The sequence below is a fragment of the Polypterus senegalus genome, chromosome 14 (assembly GCF_016835505.1).
Source record: "Polypterus senegalus isolate Bchr_013 chromosome 14, ASM1683550v1, whole genome shotgun sequence".
Taxonomy (NCBI): domain Eukaryota; kingdom Metazoa; phylum Chordata; class Cladistia; order Polypteriformes; family Polypteridae; genus Polypterus; species Polypterus senegalus.
This window is the reverse complement of record NC_053167.1, coordinates 131871943-131895710: the sequence shown is the minus strand read 5'-3', so window position 1 is coordinate 131895710 and position 23768 is coordinate 131871943. Positions and strand designations below refer to the sequence as shown.

Genomic DNA, 23768 nt, shown 5'->3' with positions numbered 1-23768 from the left:
TATATATATATATATATATAGATGGTTTTCCTCCTACAATAGACTAAAACGCTGTTCAGAGTTTGTTCCTAACTTGCGTCCTATGCTAGCTGAGAGAGGCTCCAGCCCCATATGACCCTGGTCTGAATTAAGAGGAATAGAAAATGATATGACAACTTTTTCCCCTCTATGTCATGTACAGTATTATAAATCAAGATAAAGCATGAATGCCATCAAATAGACTGCATTAACAAATGAAGGTAATCAACTTGTTTTGCTGCAAATAAGAAAACGCTTTAATTACTACATCATTTTCTTTGATAATACTTAAAGTGTAATTAATCTTTTTTAATTATTAACATGCGCATCCAAAGTAGAGATTACGTGGCAGCTAACACTATCCCAGCAATCACAGGGCATAAGACAGGAACACCACATTGACAGGGCTCTAGTCCTTTGTGGAGCGAAGACACACACTGACCAATTCAGCAATGCCAATCCACCTAACTTGCATGTCTTTGGACTGTAGGAGGAACCCGCAGCAGTTTGTAGAAACTAATTTTCTACTGGAATTTTGATGTTATCCTGATACAGAATGTACATACATCTCCCATAAAAGTACAAATACAACCAGTTAAGAGTTTAATTCAACAGCCAGTTTGTATTTGATTAGATAAATATACTTAATTAAATACTCCTCTTCCATTATAATAAAAAATGGCATTTGTATTATCTATCACTTTTAAAAACTGTGACATAACATTTTTAACTGTCATAGTTAACTCAGATAAGTAAAACTGGCTTTCATGATTAAGCTCTGTCAAGTGCTTAATGTACAATTAATGACTATGCATCAGTTAATTGCTACTACAGGCTGCCAATGGGAATTTCTTGGATTTTTTGACTATACTGTATATTCACAATGATATACTTGACCTGTGCAGAAAATAACATACCATTGTAACAGAAAAACATTACATGTGACATTAAATTCGTAATGAAAAATAACCACAGCAAAAACTTAAAATAATACTCCGAAAAATTGTAGAAATTGAAATTGAAGACAGGACTGTTGACCAATCAATGTGGGCAGATAATGAGAGGCAGGTCCTCACTTCAAAAGCTTGTTCCTGTGGGAATCACTTCCCTCTGCATGCGCTGCTCTGATTTTCCTGAAGTACTTATTTAACGATATTTGAGCAAAAAATGCATGCAAGTTCTCTGTATTGAGCATGTGATTGGATGACTTGAGGAATACAGTATGTGACACGAGTAACGTGTAATTTTTTTTTTTTTCATGCTCTTTGTTCAGTGTTAGGCCGGAGTTATACTTCACGCAACACGACGCATGCTGCAGCAGACGCTCAAGCTACGAAAGCGTTGTATTGTTTATACTTGTGCATGTACTTTACGTAAATCTGGAGGAATCCACCAGGTGGCAGTGCAAGATATTATCACGGTGAGAACAGGTTCGGCTTCGCTGTGTTGTGAATTGCCTGGAACAGCCATTAAATTCCAATGACACTTTACCGCAATATCTTTGAAAAGGAGGTTTACTGATGAAATCCATCAATCCAGGGATGTGTCCATTTCAGCCAGCATTGGGCACGAGGCAGAAACAATCCCTGGACGAGGCATGAGCCCATCGCAAGGTGACTACAAGCACTCACACACGCTAGCGTCATTTTAGTGTAACCAAATCTGCATATCTTTGGAAGGAAACCGGAGCACACTGAGGAAACCCAGCAGGAAAACATGTAAACTCCAGGCAGGGAATATCAGTGAAGTGACTCCCTGCGAGACAGCAGTGCTACCGCTCCGCCACCGTGTTACCCCCATGTGTGTAATTATTAACAGTATTCATTATTTAAAAGAAATTACCGATTTATCTGTAAAATGTAACATACATACTTTAATGCATTTCATTAAGAAAGTGATATCAAGTATAAATCTAAGGATTCTAAATGTGCAGAGAGCTGGAATATCATACATTTTATGTGTTCAGTATGGCGAGGACCCGAGGAAGCCATAGAAAAAAAGACGGCACAGAAGACGGTACGTGAGACTTTTAAAATGTATCGTGTCATTACGATCAGGAATATGCAACGCTTTAATATACAGTGGTGTGAAAAACTATTTGCCCCCTTCCTGATTTCTTATTCTTTTGCATATTTGTCACACAAAATGTTTCTGATCATCAAACACATTTAACCATTAGTCAAATATAACACAAGTAAACACAAAATGCAGTTTTTAAATGATGGTTTTATCATTTAGGGAGAAAAAAATCCAAACCTACATGGCCCTGTGTGAAAAAGTAATTGCCCCCTTGTTCAAAAATAACCTAACTGTGGTGTATCACACCTGAGTTCAATATCCGTAGCCACCCCCAGGCCTGATTACTGCCACACCTGTTTCAATGAAGAAATCACTTAAATAGGAGCTGCCTGACACAGAGAAGTAGACCAAAAGCATCTCAAAAGCTAGACATCATGCCAAGATCCAAAGAAATTCAGGAACAAATGAGAACAGAAGTAATTGAGATCTATCAGTCTGGTAAAGGTTATAAAGCCATTTCTAAAGCTTTGGGACTCCAGCGAACCACAGTGAGAGCCATTATCCACAAATGGCAAAAATATGGAACAGTGGTGAACCTTCCCAGGAGTGGCGGCCGACCAAAATTACCCCAAGAGCTGAGAGACGACTCATCCGAGAGGTCACAAAAGACCCCAGGACAACGTCTAAAGAACTGCAGGCCTCACTTGTCTCAATTAAGGTCAGTGTTCACCATAAGAAAGAGACTGGGCAAAAACGGCCTGCATGGCAGATTTCCAAGACGCAAACCACTGTTAAGCAAAAGAACATTAGGGCTCGTCTCAATTTTGCTAAGAAACATCTCAATGATTGCCAAGACTTTTGGGAAAATACCTTGTGGACTGATGAGACAAAAGTTGAACTTTTGGAAGGCAAATGTCCCGTTACATCTGGCGTAAAGGAACACAGCATTTCAGAATAAGAACATCATACCAACAGTAAAATATGGTGGTGGTAGTGTGATGGTCTGGGGTTGTTTTGCTGCTTCAGGACCTGGAAGGCTTGCTGTGATAGATCGAACCATGAATTCTACTGTCTACCAAAAAATCCTGAAGGAGAATGTCCGGCCATCTGTTCGTCAACTCAAGCTGAAGCGATCTTGGGTGCTGCAACAGGACAATGACCCAAAACACACCAGCAAATCCACCTTTGAATGGCTGAAGAAAAACAAAATGAAGACTTTGGAGTGGCCTAGACAAAGTCCTGACCTGAATCCAATTGAGATGCTATGGCATGACCTTAAAAAGGCGGTTCATGCTAGAAAACCCTCAAATAAAACTGAATTACAACAATTCTGCAAAGATGAGTGGGCCAAAATTCCTCCAGAGCGCTGTAAAAGACTCATTGCAAGTTATCGCAAACGCTTGATTGCAGTTATTGCTGCTTATGGTGGCCCAACCAGTTATTAGGTTCAGGGGGCAATTACTTTTTCACACAGGGCCATGTAGGTTTGGATTTTTCTCCCTAAATAATAAAACTATCATTTAAAAACTGCATTTTGTGTTTACTTGTGTTATATTTGACTAATGGTTAAATGTGTTTGATGATCAGAAACATTTTGTGTGACAAACATGCAAAAGAATAAGAAATCAGGAAGGGGGCAAATAGTTTTTCACACCACTGTAAAAGCACCACAAATGTATTTGTATGTTGGCATTTTGCTTCACCACATCGAACGATTCATGAAAACATCAAAGCGCGCACACCGATCTCGAAGGATCTGCAAAGCGGCTTTCTGTCACATGTAGATAGTAAACAGAGACTCTGACGTCCCACTCCAACTTTTAGCACACTGCGCCCCCCCTACTTTTTGTTGGTACTGCAACTCGCACATGCGTCGCGTTCATTTCTGATGACCTGCTCAGAGGACGCATCAAATGAACACTGGGAACTTGCGGCAGCCATGATGCGGGCGCGTACGCACTCTGAGCATGAAGTATAAACGAGCCCTTAGTCTCCTACAGATGTCCATTGTAGCCACTAGAGGACACTACTGCTACAAACGCAACACAGACAGATGCAGGACACAAGTACAACACACGCTTTTATTTTTTTCCTTTTTTCTTATGGGAAACGCCTTCCCACATTTCCCACCTGTACAGCACAGCTCAAAGCACTACACAAACAAACAAAGTTCTCTTCTTCTTTTTCTTCCCCTCTCTCTCTCTTTTCCTCCACTCCTGCTCCAGCTTTGTCCTCTTCCACCGGACTCTGGACCTCAGAGTAGTGGCAGCTGGCTCCTTTTATAAGGACACCCGGAAGTGCTTCAGGACCTTCTTCCGGCAGCACTCCCGGGTGTGGTGAAAGTGCTGCAACCAAGGGCTCAGCAGTCGTCCAGGCAACCCCTGACAGTGGCCACAGGCCACAGGCTCCAGCAAAGCTGAGCTTCCAAGTTCCAAGAACCCGCTGCTAACCAGAGGTGCTGCCATCCAGATTTCTGGGGGAGGTAATGCCCTGAATATGCTCTCTCCCCAGGTCCTTCCATTATAGGGGCAGTCTGGGTGGGCAAGGACCCCAGCTGTTTGCCACACCATTCTATCAGAAAGTTTGCTATCTCAATTTTCAATGAAAATACAAGAATACACATTTTTCTCAACCACCACTACAAACTTCATGGGGTAAAATAAAAAGGGGTGATTTGTTTTTTTTAAACTTCCCCTTTATTCTGTCCTATAGAAATGTTGTTCTTCTTTCTTTACAGAATCTAAGTGATGTTAATTGTCAAGAACTCAAAGTGGAACCAAGTGTTAAATACAGAAAGAAAGTCAAAAATAACACTTGAAACAGGAATATCGTCAAGGAAAAAACAACTCCCAACAGAGCCACATTCACACTCTTAAAAAAATGTAGAAAAGACAGCAAACCAAGCACATTTGCCCACCATCTGGCGTTGGATCATTTGGTAACCTGAGTTTTACTCGATTGCTACCACAACATTGACAATCAGTGGTGCAGATGAGAAGGAGGTGGAGTATAATCAAGGATCAGATAAAGTATTTTTAGGATATGTTCTACATAAATCTGTTCCACAGATGTCTGAGCCGCTACAGACACTCTACTTGCTGCTTTAATCATACATTCCATCTAACATTACCTCGAGGACACACATTTCAAAAAATAAAAATCAACCAAAAGAAACTCTGGAAATTTGCCTTAACAGTAGTCAAGGTACAACATCACAATCTCAAAAGATCATCAACCTGGATTCCCAAATATTTCAAGAATGTGACTGGTTCAACCAGCTCTCCATTTGGGTTGGTGGGACTACCATCAACAAACAAAGGAAAAAAAACAAATTGCCCTAGAAAAAAAAAACCTTTACAAATAAATGGGAAACGCACTCCAAAAAACCAGACATAGTTCAAACTCAGTCTGTGCGTCTGAACGTGAAGAAGCACTAACACTAGCTGCGGATGAATTCAACAGGAGTTTTTAAAACAATTTGATAATGGTGCCAATCAGCAATATATTAATGAAATGATTATCAGTTCTTGTAAGCGTATGAAGGGCCAAAAAGTTTTAGGATGAAACAGTGTGATGTTCAGAAGCAGCCACGTCCTTATAACTTCACAGCAACCAGCACAGTATTTGTTACTAATTTAACACCTTTTCCTTCCCATTGTAGGCCAGTTGTTGTTCTTCTTGCCATTCAATCAAATGGACACACCGGCCTCCCAGATCAATGTTGTTGTACACTGTAAGTCCTCCAGGCTGTCTCTGTCACCCAAATCATGGGTTTCATGGCAGCAGAAAGTCTTGCAGTAGATACTCTGTCTGGCTGCCTGTTTTGCATGGGCACTAGTCTGACTGACATATCCGGAACTTGGTGTGAGGTGGAGGTTTTGGCAGCTGTGGCCTTTGCAGAGTCTAAAGATAGTCACCTGTTTAACTGACTCTTTTAAAATAATTCAATTTAGAACACAATATAAAAGAACTAAAAGTCTAAAAGATAAAGGTGTTAAAATATTTTCTTTCTATAGCAAGGAAAAAAAAAAATCATCTATATTGTGCATAACGGAACCTCAATTTGTGTTAATTAAATGAATAGGACTTTAGCCTTGTGTGAACTGGCAGCTAAATACATAATGGAATAACACAAAATTAAAATTGGCAGAGTGAAATGCTTTTTCTTATCTGTCACAAGAAGAGATTCTTGAAGCCTTTACTCTGTTAAACTCACTACAGTGTAATAATAATAATAGGTTACAATTATTGAGCACCTTTCACAAACCCAAGGCCGCTTAAGGTATGCAAGAGAGAGACATGCAACTCCCATACATTTGTTCTCATATACTCACTGCTCCTCTCATTCTCTTGTTCTGTCTCATACACAACGATGCTAAATTAGTCAGACGTGTCCCTCCTCACATTACTCGCGCTCTGTCTCACTTGCCTTGGTGTGAGGTGGCACGAGAAAGAGACACATACATAAATGTTTTATTTTGTTTTCTCACATTCACTCAGAAAGTGCAATGCAAGAAAAGAGTGAGGCAAGTTGTACGCACAGTTTCACTCACTGTGCCACAAGGAGCAGGAAAAACAAAAACAGATATGCATCTCCCTTGCTATCTGATCCGTCTTCCTCATGGCATTCATCTTCTTATGTCTACATCTCAAATACACATGCTTTTCTGAAAAAATGCTCTGTTTTACTTCTGGCTGTATAAGAGTTATACAAGGTGCTATGTCTGTCTCTTTTGTAGCCTCAGGCATGGGGTTGATAAGGAACTCTGTGTTATCTGCAAAACTGCATTACCGAGCACAGAATGAATTACATTATTTATAGCCATTTCCTTTCTTTTGTATATAAAGCAACTAATACACTGCATTATATATACACACATACATATCTTTATATATAATACGCTACCATGGCTGTTAGTTTGTCTGTCCAGGATTTTAAATCACTTGTTGCTCGCAAACCGTTTGAACTATTGACCTGAAATTTGGCACACATATACTACGTGACAGCTACTATCCGCTTTCGGTGATGATTGACCTCCAAGGTTATTCCTCTTTTTATTTTTATTTTACTGATTGTTTAATCAACTCTTGGCAGTGGGCACCAGGACAGCCGTGTGGCACATGCATTACGGATGCCGTTCTCATCCCTACCACCTTCGCCGTCACTTGCCCTACCTCTTCATAACTAAAATCATTCTTGAGGCAGATTGAAGACTTGAGTGTCAGCTTAAGTGAAAAATTAAGGAAAATGTACTAAGTAATTGCAACACAAACTCTGACTTAATCAGCTTAAATGCGAAAAGATGTTGACGAAAGAAAAGAAGAGGCGAACCGCTAGGGTGGAGAAAAGAAGAGCTGCTCAGGAAGCAGCAAGCACATACATATATATATATATATATATATATACATACATATATATATATATATATATATATATATATATATACACATATATATATATATATATACATATATATATACATATATATATATATATATATATACATATATATACATATATGTATATATATATATATATATATATATATATATATATATATATATATATATATATATATATATATATATATATATATATATATATATATATATATATATATATACATATATATATATATATATATACACATATATATATATATATATATACATATATATATATATATATATATATATATATATATATATATATATATATATATATATATATATATATATATATATATTGTAAAGGACCGAGGAGACAGCAATAAGGGTTGGGGTTTCCGCCCCGATATTGTACAGAACTTTTACACAAACAAAAAAACAGGTCAAAATACAAACAAAACAGTTCATACGCGACCCGTCTCTCTGGCGTCGGCCATTTTATTGGGGAGGAGCCGAAGTGGAGGGATGCCGGGAAGGACCGCAAGGGAGGATGGGAAGGATGACGCCAGGGCAAGATGGCGGAGGAAGGGCGGAAGTATCGCGACTGCGGTCAATCCAGGCCTATGGTGCAGGAAGGTCTTTCTTTCTATGAGGAAGCAGAGGGAGAAAGTTAATACCCCGCCATTCCCTGGCGGCGAATGGTTTCCCAGGTGCTATCGAATCAATCCGCGGCCTCCTACTGCGCGCGTGACACGATCCCCCTTAGCCCAGGACCGCCAGGTCGGGCGGACCTAACCGAGAGGTCGTGAATACGAGAGAGGGCATCGGCATTGGCCTGAAGGGTGCCCGCCGATAAGTGACAGTGAACTTATACGGCTGTAAGTCCAGGAACCACCTGGTGACCCGCGGATTCGACTCTTTGTGTAGGGACATCCACTGAAGTGCAGCGTGATCAGTCACCAGAGGAATTCGCACCCAGCAGGTAGTAACGGAGGTGGGTCACTGCCCACTTAATGGCCAAGGCCTCCCTCTCCACTGCCGCGCACGGTCTCCCGGTCCATCAGTTTCCGCTAAGGTACATCACAGGGTGCTCGACACCATCGACGCTTTGGCTCAGCACGGCACCCAGGCCTGTGTCCGCGCCGGTCTGGAGAATAAACGGAGCCCAAAATCGGCGTCCGTAACACAGGTGCCGACGTTAGGGCCTTCTTTAGGTCACTGAACGCTGTTCTGCTTTGTCGGTCCACACCACGTATAGGGGCGCCTTTTGTCAGGTCAGTCAAGGGTGCTGCTCTTCGAGAAACGGGAACAAACCGGCGGTAGTAACCGCAAGCCCCAAGAAAGCCTGCACCTGTTTCTTGGTATTCGGACGGGGCCATTCTAAGATGTCTTTAACTTTGGAGCTCTGTGGCCGCACCTGTCCTTGTCCCACGAGGTAGCCTAAATATTTGGCCTCCTTTAATCCAAAAACACTTCCGGGGTTTATGCGGAGGCCGGCTTTAGCCAGTGTTCGGAGGACAGCTGCGACCTGCAGTAGATGCTCCTCCCAGGTGCCGGAATAGATGACAACGCCATCCAGGTAGGCGGCACTATAGGACTGGTGGGGCTTCAGCACTCTATCTACCAGACGTTGGAAGGTCGCCGGGGCCCCGTGCAGCCCAAATGGGAGGACCTTGTACTGCCAGTGCCCGCTAGGGGTGCTAAAGGCCGTTTTTCCTTTGCGGATGCCGCTAAAGGAATTTGCCAATACCCTTTGTCATGTCAAGGGTAGTCAGATACCGAGCCGCACTCCAGCCGCCAAGGAGGTCGCCAATGCGGGCATGGGGTAGGCATCGAACTTGGAGATCTGATTCAGACGCCTAAAGTCATTACAGAACCTCCAGGAGCCGCCTGGCTTGGAGACGAGGACAATAGGGCTGGACCAGGGACTATGGCTCTCTTCAATTATGTCCATGTCCAACATACGTTTCACCTCCAGTTCGACCTCTGCGCGCTTTGCCTCCGGAGTCGGTAGGGCCTCTCCCGGACGATTACCGGGCTCCGTGACTATATCGGCAATCAGCGCGGTCCGCCGGGTGACTCGCCACTACCTCGGGATGGCTCGGAGTGTTTGGGCTAACTCCTGCCGCTGCTTGGGGTCAGCTCTTCGCCGAGGTTAAGGGCAGTTGTGCTTGCGAAAGGGAGAGTGACCTATGGGAGCTGGGAGCTCCTCTCTATCTCCAGGGCTTTAACAGGTTGACATGATAGATCCTCTCACCCGGTCGACGATTGGGCTGTTTCACCAAATAGTCGACGAGTCCTTTTCTCTCCTTAACCTCGTAAGGCCCTTGCCAGTGAGCGAGCAGCTTCGAAAGTGGGAGGTCGGGACGAGCACCATAACTCGTCCCCGGCGGAACTCCCTGAGGACGGAGTTGCGGTTGTAACACCGGCCTGCGCTGCTTGCGCACGAGTCACGTGCTCTTTTAGGAGGGGCCTGATCTTTGTGAGTCGGTCGCGCAGTTGCGCCACGCTCAAAATGTTAGAGGAGGGAAGAGCCTCGCCTCCCAGCCTTCTTTTAGGATGTCGAGGATTCCCCGGGTTGTCGCCCGTATAGTAATTCAAATGGGGAGAAGCCTGTAGAGGCCTGGGGTACCTCCCGGTAGGCAAAAGCACGAGCGGGAGGAGCTGGTCCCAGTTCCTGCCGCCCGCTGACTACCTTGCGGAGCATCTGCTTAAGCGCCTGATTAAACGCTCACCAACCCGCCAGTTTGCGGGTGATAGACTGACGCTTTCAGGTGCTTTATCTGCAGTAATTTGGCTACCTCCTTGAACGTATCCAAGTGAAGGGTACATTCTGGTCCGTGAGGACCTCCTTGGGTATGCCCACGTGAAAACAAATTAACCAGTTCCCGTGCGATGCTTTTAGTATTAGCGAGCGCAGGGGAACCGCCTCTGGGTACCGGGTGGCATAGTCCACCATGACTAGGATATACTTGTGGCCACGGGTTGAGGGCTCCAGGGTCCCACCAAATCGACCCCTATCCTTTCAAAGGGGATGTCCACGAGGGGAATAGGGACTAGAGGAGCACGGTCCCTCCTAGGAATCTGGCGGGTCTGGCACTCGGACAGGATTGACAGAACCGCCGGACCTCCTCATTGATCCCAGGCCAGTAAAAGCGGAGCTTAATCCTCTCCAGTGTTTTTCGCCCGAGGTGGGCCTAGGAGGTGAGCATGTGCCAACTCGCATATCTCCCGCCGGAAGGTACGCTGAATTAGCAACAACTTCGCACCTCGCCTCATGGGTAGCCACCGGTACAACAGATCATTCTCAAGGACAAAGAAGGGTTCCAGCGGTGTGGATCCGTCCGCTGTTGAGCTGTTAGGCAGAACGACGCATTCCGGCAAAGCGCAGGGAGTCATCATTCCACTGCTCCCTCTTAAAGGAGGCCGGCGTGGACGAAATTGATGGTCCAGGCCGCCGAGAGGGTCTTGGGGCCTGGGCCGGGAAGAGTTCCCTGGCTAGTCCCTTCTCCGCGGAATCTTCCGGGTCAAGGTCCGTAGCCACGAAAGGTCCCCGAGACACCAGCGCCATAGGGCCTGCCCTTGTGCACGGCGTGGAGGCCGCGGGAGGGGTGCCTTTTCCCCTCATAACAAGATCCAACGAGGCCCCGGAGCGCGAATGGCTTACCGCTGATTCTTTTAGACCAGTCTTGTCCCAAAATCACTGGGAAGGGGGTCAGGTAACACAGCGACCGTCATTTGATTGGTTCCCCTTCCAGGTGACATAGCAGTGAGCTGAACGATATGACCTAGTCCCCCATGCACACAGGTGACCAACAAATGCTGTTTTAACCACTGTTGCGTAAGACAAAGCGGAGCAACAATGGTAATGTTGCTGCCGGAATCAAACAAAGCCACCACGGCGTGCCCATTTAGCAACACCACTCCCGATTCGACTCGCCAAGGGATGCGGCGGGTACAATACCTCTCCGACGATGTCCAGCTGCAGTCCATAGGCTCCGGGCGATGTGATGGGGCAGTTTGGCAGCAGGTGACCGGTCTCGCCACACTTGAAACAGCGCGGCGGACCCGCCTCTCTGGCTCTGGCTGGCGCTTCTGCAGCGCCGAGGGGCTCGGGTGGCCGCCCCCCTGCGGTTCCCGCGAGCAGGCTTTTCTGACCCCCAAGTCGGAGGACCGCCAACTGACGCTCCAGGACGCCGAGGAGGCCCGACATGTTTTGATAGGCGTGTCCCCGACCTGCTGGGCGAGGGAACTGGGCATCGATTGACCAGGCCTTCACAGGCCACCCGCCGACCACTTTCCGCCGCCGGGCCTCTGGCCGTAGCCAGCGCCCATCTTGCCCCAGAACTCAACGCCTGGGCGCGAAGGGCTTTTCAGGGTCAAAGACCCAGTTCCGCCATTCGCCGCCTGCTGGCCCGGCTAATGCCGTAGCGGGCCAGTATTTCGGGCTTGAGGAGGTCGTAATTAGCGCCTCCTCCTCAGGGAGGTCATAATAGGCCCGCAGCGCTGGTCCTTCAGGTATGGCGCCAAGATGGACGCCCACTGACCGCTGCCACTCGCTCCGGGTGGCCGCCCTCTCAAACATGCCCAGGTAGGCGACGCCCTCCGGCGGGCCCATCGGACTAAAGGAGGAGGCGGCTGCCTGGGCGGGTCTGGTCTCGCCTGCTGGGCTTCCACTAACCTGGCCTTCGTGGCCTCCAGCTCCCGGTGGTGGCGGCTTGCAGCTGCAGCGCCTGGAGCTGGTCATTCATAGCTTGCAGCACCGTGTTGAGGTCCTGTCCCTCCGTCATTCCGGGATCTCTGTATCCTGCCGGCTACGCCACTTGTAAAGGACCGAGGAGACAGCAAGGGTTGGGGTTTCCGCCCCGTATATTGTACAGAATGCCACAAACAAAAAAACAGGTCAAAATACAAACAAAACAGTTCATACGCGACGACTCTGGCGCCGCGCCATTTTATTGGGGAGGAGCCGGAAGTGGAGGGATGCGGGAAGGACCGCAAGGGAGGATGGGAAGGATGACGCCAGGGCAAGATGGCGGAGGAAGGGCGGAAGTATCGCACTGCGGTCAATCCAGCCTATGGTGCAGGAAGGTCTTTCTTTCTACGAGGAAGCAGAGGGAGAAAGTTAATACCCGCCATTCCCTGGCGGCGAATGGTTTCCCAGGTGCTATCGAATCAATCCGCGGCCTCCTACTCGCGCGTGCGTGACAATATATATACATATATATATACATATACATATACATATATATATATACATATATATATATACATATATATACACATATATACATATATATATATATATATACACATATATATACATATATATACATATACAGATATATATACATACATATATACATATATATACACATATATATATACACATATATATATATATATATATATATATATATATATATACACATATATATATATATATATATATATATATATATATATATATATATATATATATATATATATATATATATACACACACACATACATATATGGGGTGGGAAAAAGTAGGTTTACAGTTGAGTATGCAAGGCCGGCAATTTGAGCACTCACAAGATTGTACCTAAGTGCACTGTGTTATTCTTTTGAGTTAATATAGTTACTAAAGCTATTGTAAAAATCATAACCTGCATATTTTTTTTCCATATAAGCAACTGTAAACCTACTTTTGCCCACCTTGTATAGATCGATACACAGAAAAATAGATAAATATGAAAGACACAGATAGACAGATAGACAGATAGACAGATAGATAGATAGATAGATAGACAGATAGACAGACAGACAGACAGACAGACAGACAGACAGATAGACAGATATTCTACTATGTACTCTTCCTAGGGATGTATCTCCAAAGAGAATGTATGCAAAGATTAAGTTCTACTATACTTCTTTGGCAAAAAAAATGTAATCATATGAACAATAAATATGCATACAAAACTGAGTTAAATTGTTATTGATTAGTTATACTGTTTAATTAACAAAAACTTTAATCTCTATTCTCTCCATTTCTTATATCAAAGAAGCCACCAAGTGCATCATAATTGTTTGCTTATATTTTAAATAACATTCTGTTAGTATTTTTCTTAACTTTTTCTGTTATTTTGGATAGCTTTTATTGGATATATAATAGAGTGTACTTATTAAAAGAAAAACTGAATTATCATCATAAATATTATCCCTTCTGTAGATGTTCATTCAAGCCCAGGTGCAAACTACCCTAATAAATTTAAAAAAAAAATGGAGTAAAATTAATCAAATGTTATCACATTACATAAGATTTACGATAAAGTTTTATAGTTCATTATGCAGTATAAAAATAAAATATAGTAAACCTAGTAAAGTAATTAAATCAGGCGTGTTTTCTAAACAGTTCAACATTTCCCTGAAAGTGGCCTGAAATTAGGCCTGAGACTGATGAGCAGTTTTGTGAATTTCAGCTTTAAATCTAAATGGTACTGACAACAAAAAATGGCATTTTAAAAATTTTGGTTTCTGCCTGTGGGGTGTTTACATGTTTACCCTGTCATTGTGTGGCTTTTTCCCCACAGGTATTCCTGTTTTTCCCACATCCCTAAGATGTGAAAGTTAGCATGACTAGAGAGACTAAATTGTTGGTGTCAATGAATGTGGATGTGAACACAAGTGTGCCTTACGAATGGCTGAAGTGCCATCTAAGTACGGTTCCTGCTTTGCAACTGATATTGCTCATGATAGGCTTCAACCTAAAAGAGGACCTAAACTTGGTTTAATCAGGTTTATATAAAAAAAAAAAACAGATCCCATAACATGGTTTTCATATGCCTTTACATGTTAACTTGCCAAACTTGCAAAATGAGGTTCTAATTTAAGGGGTCTATATCTTGATGGAAAAAATTAAGTTCACTTCCCCTCAAAGCCCAATGATTGCAACTGGAAATTAGTTCCTTTTGTGGTGGGTTGCCGGCATTTTACTCCGGCCCTCACCCCCAGGCCGCCAGGAGGAGCTCTCCCGAGAGCATATACGGGCCCCGAATTCCAGCAGGGCCTCATGGACTATGTAGTTTTTATACACAGCCCTGCTGGATACCTTGGGGGCCACTGGGAGTCGCTGTCGGGAAGCCAATGGACTCATTTGTGCACCATGAAGTTCGTCACAGGAAGAGCGACGGGCTTCCGGGGTGAAGAAAAGTACTGTTTACCCTGACCCGGAAGAAATAAGGACTTGTGGAACTGTTGGGCAGAAACACTTCCGGGTCAGGAGGAATAAAAGGACTCTGGGAACTCTGGGAGTGGAGGATTGTGATTATTATTGGTTTATTATTGATTATTGTGATTTATGAATATAGTGGAGGGTGCTTGGCGCACATTATTATAATAAATATAATTATTGTGGCAATTTTACCAGGTGTTTTGTGTGTTACCTGAGGGTTCAAGGGAGCGCTAGTACCCCCTACTGCGACACTTTGAAACTGAATGCTTGCTGTGAACTGAAGCAAGTGCATGCCTATAAATGTGCTTAGAGGGATAAACAACAAAGACAGACGCCAAGACTACGGACACCATGTTTGATGAGACTCCATGCCTTAACCACAGGTTAATGCTTTAAAAAGGTACAAAATCCCCAAAGTGTTCAGCCCAGATATAGGAATGGCAGTAGTAATAGTTACAAGGAATAAACCAGAAACATTAAAGATGGACGGAAACAAAGTGTATTTCTATAATAAGAGCAAGGTCCCTAACAGACTTTGAAAAGAAAAGCAAAAACAGGATAGTTAAAGACAGGAATGGGACATATAAAAGAAAAGAAACACGGAAAGATATACAGACAGAGGGGATCTCCTTCCCCCTCTGCCACAAAATGCAGCACCCTGTAGCCACGTAAAGCCCAGCATTCCATATTACTATGAACCTTTGTGCATAAGAGATGGTGACGCCACCTGCATGTAATCTTACTGAGTCAAACGCCCAACACTCTTCATTTCTTTTCTCAAGGTTGCATACTCAGTGCTCTTATCTTCAGTATATTCATGTTTTAACATATTTGCCAAGATAACCTCATATTCCACACGTAGGTAAGGTGACATCCACTCCTGAGCATACATCAGCCACGTGCAATCTCACCTCCTGCCCACTCCAGATGCTTCTTCAGCCATTAAATATATATTTGGGCTTGATTACTACAAATTACTGCTACAATTGTTTTTGCATCAAGTTTCGATTTCCAGCTAAATACTACAACCATATAATCATGCACCTATTCTTGTCCATGTTAAAATCACCTTTAAATCTATTATACTCATCATAAAATGGGACTACAAATGCCACATAAGAGATACATTCTGCATAAGCAACAGAGAAAACTTAGCACTTCAGGTAACAAAGGGACTTTCACCTTAGACAGGAAATAATCTTTATTGTCCTACGTCAGATACAGGTTAATTCAGTTCAAAATTGTACATGCAGAAGATCACTCTCAACTCAGGATGCCAAACAATCTTGTCTGACTTAGACCTTACATGAAAGAAATGCCTTCAAGCACCACTGTCTTGGTCATGTTTTTGTTATATCCTTGGCGTATGTCCTACAGAACTAGTTATCTATGCCCATTTTTTGAACATCTCGGTAACTGCCAATGATTTTCACTATCTGATATTCCTCTTTTTTGCAAATACAACTTCATTTTGCTGAGAACTTACTTTGACAACTTTTGTTACAACTCACTGCCTTTTCTTGAACACCAAATTATTCTAACAAGCCTGATATTTTACAGTGAGAACATAATGTTCTTCACTCTTTTAATGTAGAAAAAAAAATTACATCAGTAATAAAGTACTCAATAATTTAACACATGTAAACTAGACACTTGTAGAGGGTGCCACATGTGCTATTGTCCTGTTGGCAGTTCCTTAGGGGGCATTTCAAGAAAAGTGGTTGCTGTAAATGCACCTTTAAGGGGGAGGTCACAATATGGACAGGACGATTGGTGCTGAAGACTTTAAACCGGAAAACAAGGGGGGGTAGAGAGAGAGAGATAGAGACATTGTGCGGTGGAGCAAGGGGAAGCAGCGAGGCAGTGCCAAGAATACACCTGCTGGAAGAAGTTTTTTTTTTATTCGGCGACACAAGGGAGACGCGTCTCTGAACGCGGCCTTTTTTTGGTTTCGCCGGCAATTCTTTGGACCGGTAGGACAGAACTTTTTTGTTATTAGCTCAGCGGCCAGCATATTCCGTTTGGCTTTCACTTTGTGCAAGAACAGTAAAGACAGTAAATCAATTTGGTGAACCGGTTTCTCTTAAGCGAGAACATCTCGCCCCTAATCCGTGAAAGGTGGTTTTGATGCTATGTTAGATAATTGTTTGTTTGTTTTTATCTATATGTTGTGGTTCCGGCCGGAGCTGGAGCCCGGCCGGGACGCCCAGGAGGACGTGAGGAGGGCTTGTGCCTCCTCCGGACCGCGAGGGGGCGTCCGTCCTGGTTCTGTTGGGAGCCACGGGTCAAGGGCATGGAAGCCCTACCCTGTAGGGGCCCTTGGTCACCGCCAGGCGGAGCCCCGATGCCGGTTTATCCTGTACGGTCCTCGGCTGGGGCTGGAGCCTGGCCGGGACGCTTTGGAGGACCGGAGGAGGTCGAGTGCCTCCTCCAGACCGAGTGGGGGCGTCCGTCCTGGTAATGCAGGGGGCCTCGGGTACAGGGCTTGGAAGCCCAGCCCTGTAGGGACCCGTGGCCACCGCCAGGCGGTGCCCCAGTGCCTGTTTATTCCGGGAGCGGAAGTGCCGGGGGGAAGACGACAGGGGACACCCGGACGGCTTCCGGGTGCGCAGCCGGCATTTCCGCCACACGGGGGTGTTTCCGCGGGAGATTGCCGGGAAGCAGCTGGAGCCCATCCGGGTTCCTATAAAAGGGGCCGCCTCCCTCCAGTCGCTGACAAGAGTCGGGTGGAAGAGTGGCAACGTCTGGAGGAGGAAGGAGGCGGTGGGAAGAAAAGAAAGAGAGAGAGAGAAAAGGAAAAGAAGAAAAGAGAAGGCATTGGATTGGCCTGGACTAAGGAGTTGGGGTTGGTGAGCGGAATTATAAAAGAGAAAAAAGATGAATAAAGATGTGTTTGTGGGTGGAAGTCGGGAGGAAGTGGACTGAGCGGAAGGAAGGACTGGAGGCGGCCAGGAAGACACAAAGGACTGTGGGCCAGGACTTTGGGGAAATCGGTGCGAGAAGGCACTGGGGGTGCACGTGAGCACAAACTTTGTAAATAGTATTGTAAATAAATGGTGTGTGGTAAAAATATGCTGTCCGTCTGTCTGTGCCGGGGCCAGCGTTCACAATGTAAATATTTTTCCTTTTCTTCATTTGAGGTAATGCTTATTGTCTGATGCTGAGCTAGGGCATGTGGTGAGGGGTTAAATAAAAGGACGAGCGTTGGTCAAATTACCCCGAAAGATTTTCAATAACAAATTGCTCTTCCCTAGTGGTTTTCTGATTGTGCAGCGGTACACACTAATCACACTAAGTAGATCTAAACTATATAGCTTTTTTTTCTTTGGCTCTGTATGGGATAGGAATACCAGATCTAAGTAGGACCAACATACGATACCATAAGGTATTCTTATAGAAAAATATTTAGAATTGTGAAGAAGTAATGAAATACGAAATAAAACAATTTTAAACAAATAAAAGAATACCATGTAGAGGAATCAATAAAAATATAGCTTACTTTCTATTTACAATTGCCCAGTCTTCAGTGTAGGATCTTGCACAGTCCCTCACATGCAAGTCATTATCCCTGTGTGGAAAAAAAGGAAAGACTTTATCATAACTAATTAGACAAGCAAGATTTCAGTAACAGTTTTTGTGACTTGAGTTTTGAATAGTCACCAGCTGATTAAAGGTAACACAAAGAGAGTAGCACTGTGAAATGAAAAAATAATTAAATAATATTTACATGTTTATAATGATGACTTGTCTGATCTACATGATAATGCTGATCTCAGTTGATTATTCCTAAAGTATTGTGCATAAAGAACCTATATCCTATATATTAGGGCTACAACTAACAATTACTTTGCTAAACATTTAATGAGTTGATGACTACTTCAGCTAATCAGTTAATTGGAGATTTAAAAAGAATACATTTGTTCAAAAATGCAAGTATTTTATTCACATATTAAAGTTTTCTTCCTTGCAGAATGCACTCCTTTGTCACAATAATAATTTTACAACATGTGCAGGGCAACACGGATGGTTGGTTCTGCTATTAACTGTATGGTCTTACTTATCAATTTCTAGGGCATTGTCAACAAAACTTGACAACAAGGTGTAAAGAGCTGAAAGCATTGTTAAGCATTAACAAAAGGTGTCTGGAGTGTATCATTTGTTTTTACTTTGCTGGATGCTAGCAAAGTCTGTGAGAAGAAGAGGTTTGTGCACTTCGAGCCTCCCTTTCCATTACTGCATAGCATCAAATACCTGCTGACTCTTTCATCAAAAGACGTATTCTGCAGAAGAAGAAGTGCTGTTGGATTATCTCCAAGTTTTACTGAGACAGAGATCACCATTAATCCAATGTGTTTTCTTTCTCCTAAGGCAAGTGAGATCATTTTTAGAGGTCTTGTAAAACATAAGATTTCTAACCAGATGTGAAGTTGAAAGGACTCCACACTATCAATTTCCTTATATTTGCATACTCTGTCTCCGCCATATCTCACAATGTGATTAGAATTACTTTTGGACAATGGGGTTATGTATATAATATGTAACAAGTCATTGACAACTATCTTTTCCATATATTATTATGGATTAGTTGTATCTGTAATATATTATTTATAATTGTATGATGTTCCACTCAGGATTTTGTTTGAAGAGAAGTTCCTAATAGAGGAAAAAAGACTCACAAAGAGTCTGTAAATATAGCCTATAAAAAGGCAACAGATACTTAGCATTTTCAGTTGGACTTTGCTTTACAATTTGTTTTTGACTTCAGCCTCATTAACTCTTTTAGGGTGGATGTCAACTTTTGTCGACAGGAGGGGTTGAGGGCGCATGTCGACTAAAGTCGACATCCAGGGATAGAGGGCGATAATCAGCTGTTAATGGCGACAAATCTCACTGTCACGTCACAGGCATTTCCTCTGTGCTTGGAGGAATGCTAGACTCGTTGACTCGGCAACTAATCCTAGCGTGTGCGTGAGTTGTGAAATGTAAACAACGGCAAGATGGTATCGACATGTGACAAGGGAGCGAAGTGAGTGCAGAAAAGAAAACACTTGTCAGACAATGTTTTGCGCATTATCGCGGAGTCACGGAGTCGGATTTTACTGACAGTGGTCAGGAGATCGAGCAAGAGAGTGAGAAGCCGGCATCAGCTGATCAAACACCAGCCGATGCCGCGCCAGCGGATCTGCTGCCAGTTGAGCGCTTCGCGCAGCCGATGCATCTACGGTAAGGTTCGCGTGGGATAAATACACAGACATTGATCCGTTGAGAGCCAATCTGGCTGCTGGACTTTACAAGACGGCATGGCTTGCTGTTGGACACGACAGATCACCAGCTGCTGTACTTCAGGCTGCACTCTCCTGATGCTGCTTTTCAGCTACCGTCAGATGAGATAAACAGGTAGGAAGAGAACTTTTTTGAATCACGGGCTGCTTTTGCATCGCATTCTCGTTTTTCAAAGTGTAAACCCACAACAAAAGACGAGATGAAGCGTGCTGTGGTATTACAAATAGAGATGGGACAGAACTGGTGATATAACTTCAGGGAGCATTGGTCCAAACGTGCTTTGCCCCCTGGTGGCTTTGGACCAGTTATGCAGCATGGTGATAGGTACGTGCTGCTGCAAAGTTTTACTCACTTCTGTAATAAACAGAAGCAAATCCCATGGGGTGAGCCAGGCTATAATGCCATGCATAAAGTTCATAAAGTTTCAGAAGATGAAAAGAGGTGACAATACGGCTTTCATGCGGGCAGAAAACTTGGTGGCAGTGGAATGGCACAATGGCAAAAGGGTAACTTGTCTCTCTACAGTACATACTAACAATATATGTGAGAAAGTGTAGCAACAGACAATTGAAAAGTAGGCACCAAAGCAACACGTATTGTAAGCAGTGCAATGTGGCAATGACTGAAATTGGCTGCTTTGAGCGACATCAGACTTTGCAGGACTTTGCTGTGTAAAATGTATGTGATATGTATGTGAAATCATAGAGTATGCAGGCTCATACAACATGCAAGACAGTAACATTTGTCAAAAGTAAATATTTTTTGTTGATTTGATATGTTAAACAATTGCTTTGTGTTAGTTTTTGGAAAAATATTCAGCCCTGGGAGATAACAAAAAAACATTAGCCCTAAAAGAGTTAAAAATGGAATATCAGGACAGACCACAACCCTTTATGATCTCCCACTTACATAAATATGTGTGTATATGTGTATAGCAGATGCCGCAGAGGACGGTTGGTGATGGTGATAAAGGTTAGAGATGGTGGTAGAGTCCTTAACCAGCCAGGATGCCATAATGGAAGGACGGACTAAATAGAACCAATACCCATTCGGAATGCTGTATGATCCCTGTCCTGGGTGGGATGCCTGAAGAATACAAGAACTGGCAGGACAGCACGACAGGGAGTAGTTTATCCCCAATTTTAACAGGTGGCAGTGTCCCTCGTATAGAGCCCCAGTTTGGACACCCACTGGGCTGCATGGGAGTTGGAGACCAGAGGAGCAGCCCTGTGGGGATCCCTGGAGGATGATAGAGGATGTTGTCAGGTTGTCTCATAACTCCGAAGTGCTTACAACTGGCTATGGCACGTCACTGGAAGAACTCCATGGTCCTCAATGAAAGTGACCATACTGCCTTGTCCAGGCGAGTCACAGCTGGGAGCGGAGGTAGGCCACACTCAACTGGAGGAGTAGAAGTGTGGTGTAAGGAGAGAGGAGAGTGAGAAAGATTGTACTTTGTAATAAAATCCCTTTATTTGAACCCAGGACTGTGTGTGTTTGGGGCTCTAAAGCATCCCCTAGCCTTCACAATAGATTATATACTGTATACATACATATTTACAGGTACTGTATCATCAGCTGATGTCTGAAGTTCAGTCCCTGTAAGAGGAAACAAAAGTGTGTACACCTGACATGCTCCAATAATACAAAGAGTACACAACATGTGTTTCACCCTTATTTGGCAGATACTGTAATCACATATCTATGAGCTGCTTCTCATAACTGAGAGGATGTGACGGATGTTTGCCACAAGCATTACCTGATAGGTAACTACCTAAATAATAAGACTGCAATTCAGAAAATATATATACTGTATTTTGCGCTCCATAAGACACACTTTTTGTTCCCCAAAACTAGGTGGAAATGTCTGTGCGTCTTATGGAGCAAATATTGCGTCACAGACCGTGATGTGTATTACCTGACCTGTCAGGGGTAGTGACAACAGTTAGAAGAGGACGTGGTAGGCCCACGAGAAACCCCTGGAGACACTTAACACTAGAATTACCAAAGCCTACAAAAAAACTCTTAAATCCGTCCCACCTTAAATCCCTTTGCACCTCTCTGTCAGCGTATTTTGTCTTGTAAATGTGTCGACAAGCAACCTGCTATCACATCCTCCCAAAACCGCACAGTTTTCTCAGCTCAAGTCTGTTTACCTGCATGTCAGTTGCTTAGAGTTGTACAGAGTGAGAAGTCAAGCAAAATGACACCTTTTATAAATACTATATCGTTGTTTGGAACACATGCATTTCATGCCTGTTCCGTGTCTACAACTTGTAAAGTTTGGCTTTGTTTTATTTTTATTCAGTTTTATTCTCTCAGTCGCATTCACGCTTCCCCCGATCTGACACTGTTGTTTTGACATAAAGACGTCCTATAACAGAGGTGAACTCAGATCATGACAAGGGTTCTACATCGGAGAAAGACTGCACGTCGCACTTTTGACGTCGCTATACTTTGTATATGTACACGGGAAGCTCTGCAGTCTACTTGTGACTTTACGCTGTAGGAAGATAAGTAAATAAATCAAGGTAAATAGGTAAACAACATTTGATCTGGCTCTTATATACAAAGTACAGCGACGGCAACTTCCACCTGCAGCTATAGACTCTTCAGTATGCGAGTGAGTGACTCTCCACACTATTATTTAGATCTGGACGGTTTATGTGCCCAAAAAAGAAGTCTGACTGTATCCTCGCACCATTACTTACAAACTGAACTGTCAGCGTGCACTTTTTGTGGCATTGCACGTGTATTTTTTGAGCATGACCGTGTCGATCAGGAAGCTCTGCAGTCTACTTGTGACTTTATACTGTAGGAAGTAAGTAAATAAATCAAGGTAAATAACATTCGATCTGGCTTTTATGCAAGTAACATATAAATGTTAATGTTTTGGGCACATGCACTGTCTAGATCTAAACACAAACATGGAGAGTCGCTCGCATACTGAAGAGTCTATAGCTGCAAGTGGAAGCTGCCATTAGCAATGCCTTAGATAGAACTGAAGACAGTATCATTTATGAAGACAGCGAAGAAAGTGATATCAGTGATTGTGAGCAACTGAGCTTCATAAATTCTGACACTAGAGATGAGGAGTTCTTGGGATTTCCAGAAAACTAGAAGAGCGCTTGAACCTTAAAGTCTCTCCTCATTTGTTAATGACAGTGATGATGGTTCTTAATACCGCTCTTGACTTTACATGGTTAAAACTATTATTCTGCTATATTTTATTAAATATATTAATACAACATTTGGTTTAGAATATTTTTTTTTCCTCGTCTAAGCCTAGGTGCGTATTATGGAGTGAAAAATACAGTGTATATATACACACACACATACACTGTGGCTATCATTCTTACCCTTCCTCTGGCACTGCCGGAACTATTGTTCGACATTCCCTAGGCGTAAACAGTACTTCAATGTCATCACAGGGAATTTCAATAAGATCTCTCAAAGGACCAGATTCCACAGCAGGAGGATGCGTTAAATAATAATCTTCAAAGTCAACTGGGTCAACTGCTTCTGTGAGAGGAACCTACAAAGACAAACAGATAGACAGAATTTTAACACAAAACTAGAATGACATTTGAACTTCAACCATTATTTCAGTGGTTAATAAGAATTAGAGTTGGGAGAAATCTTAGTTTTCTTTGATGGACAAACTCATCCAGTCTGTGAGGCTTTTTAACATAGGCAGTGAATTGCACTCGTACAATATATCCAACTCAGAGGTTTCAAAGGTTAATGGAAACATAGTTATGTCATTTAAAGACCTATGTAACAGAGTTCAAAATAAAATACACATATTTTATTAAAGCAAGCAAAGCTATTGTTCTAGAGGTAA

The 23768-nt window shown here is 43.3% G+C and overlaps 1 protein-coding gene across 13 annotated transcripts in view; it reads right to left on the bottom strand.

The window, feature by feature from the left end:
- The window catches only part of dock7 (dedicator of cytokinesis 7), a 267403-nt gene that overhangs the window by 183620 nt on the left and 60015 nt on the right, over positions 1-23768 (bottom strand). For all 13 annotated transcript variants that reach the window (XM_039735264.1, XM_039735253.1, XM_039735254.1 and 10 more), the window contains exons 3-4: positions 23284-23459; positions 18141-18209 (exon numbers count right to left, since the gene is read on the bottom strand). In XM_039735264.1, coding sequence (XP_039591198.1) covers positions 18141-18209; positions 23284-23459 — 245 coding nt within the window. The remainder of the gene's footprint in view (positions 1-18140; positions 18210-23283; positions 23460-23768) is intronic.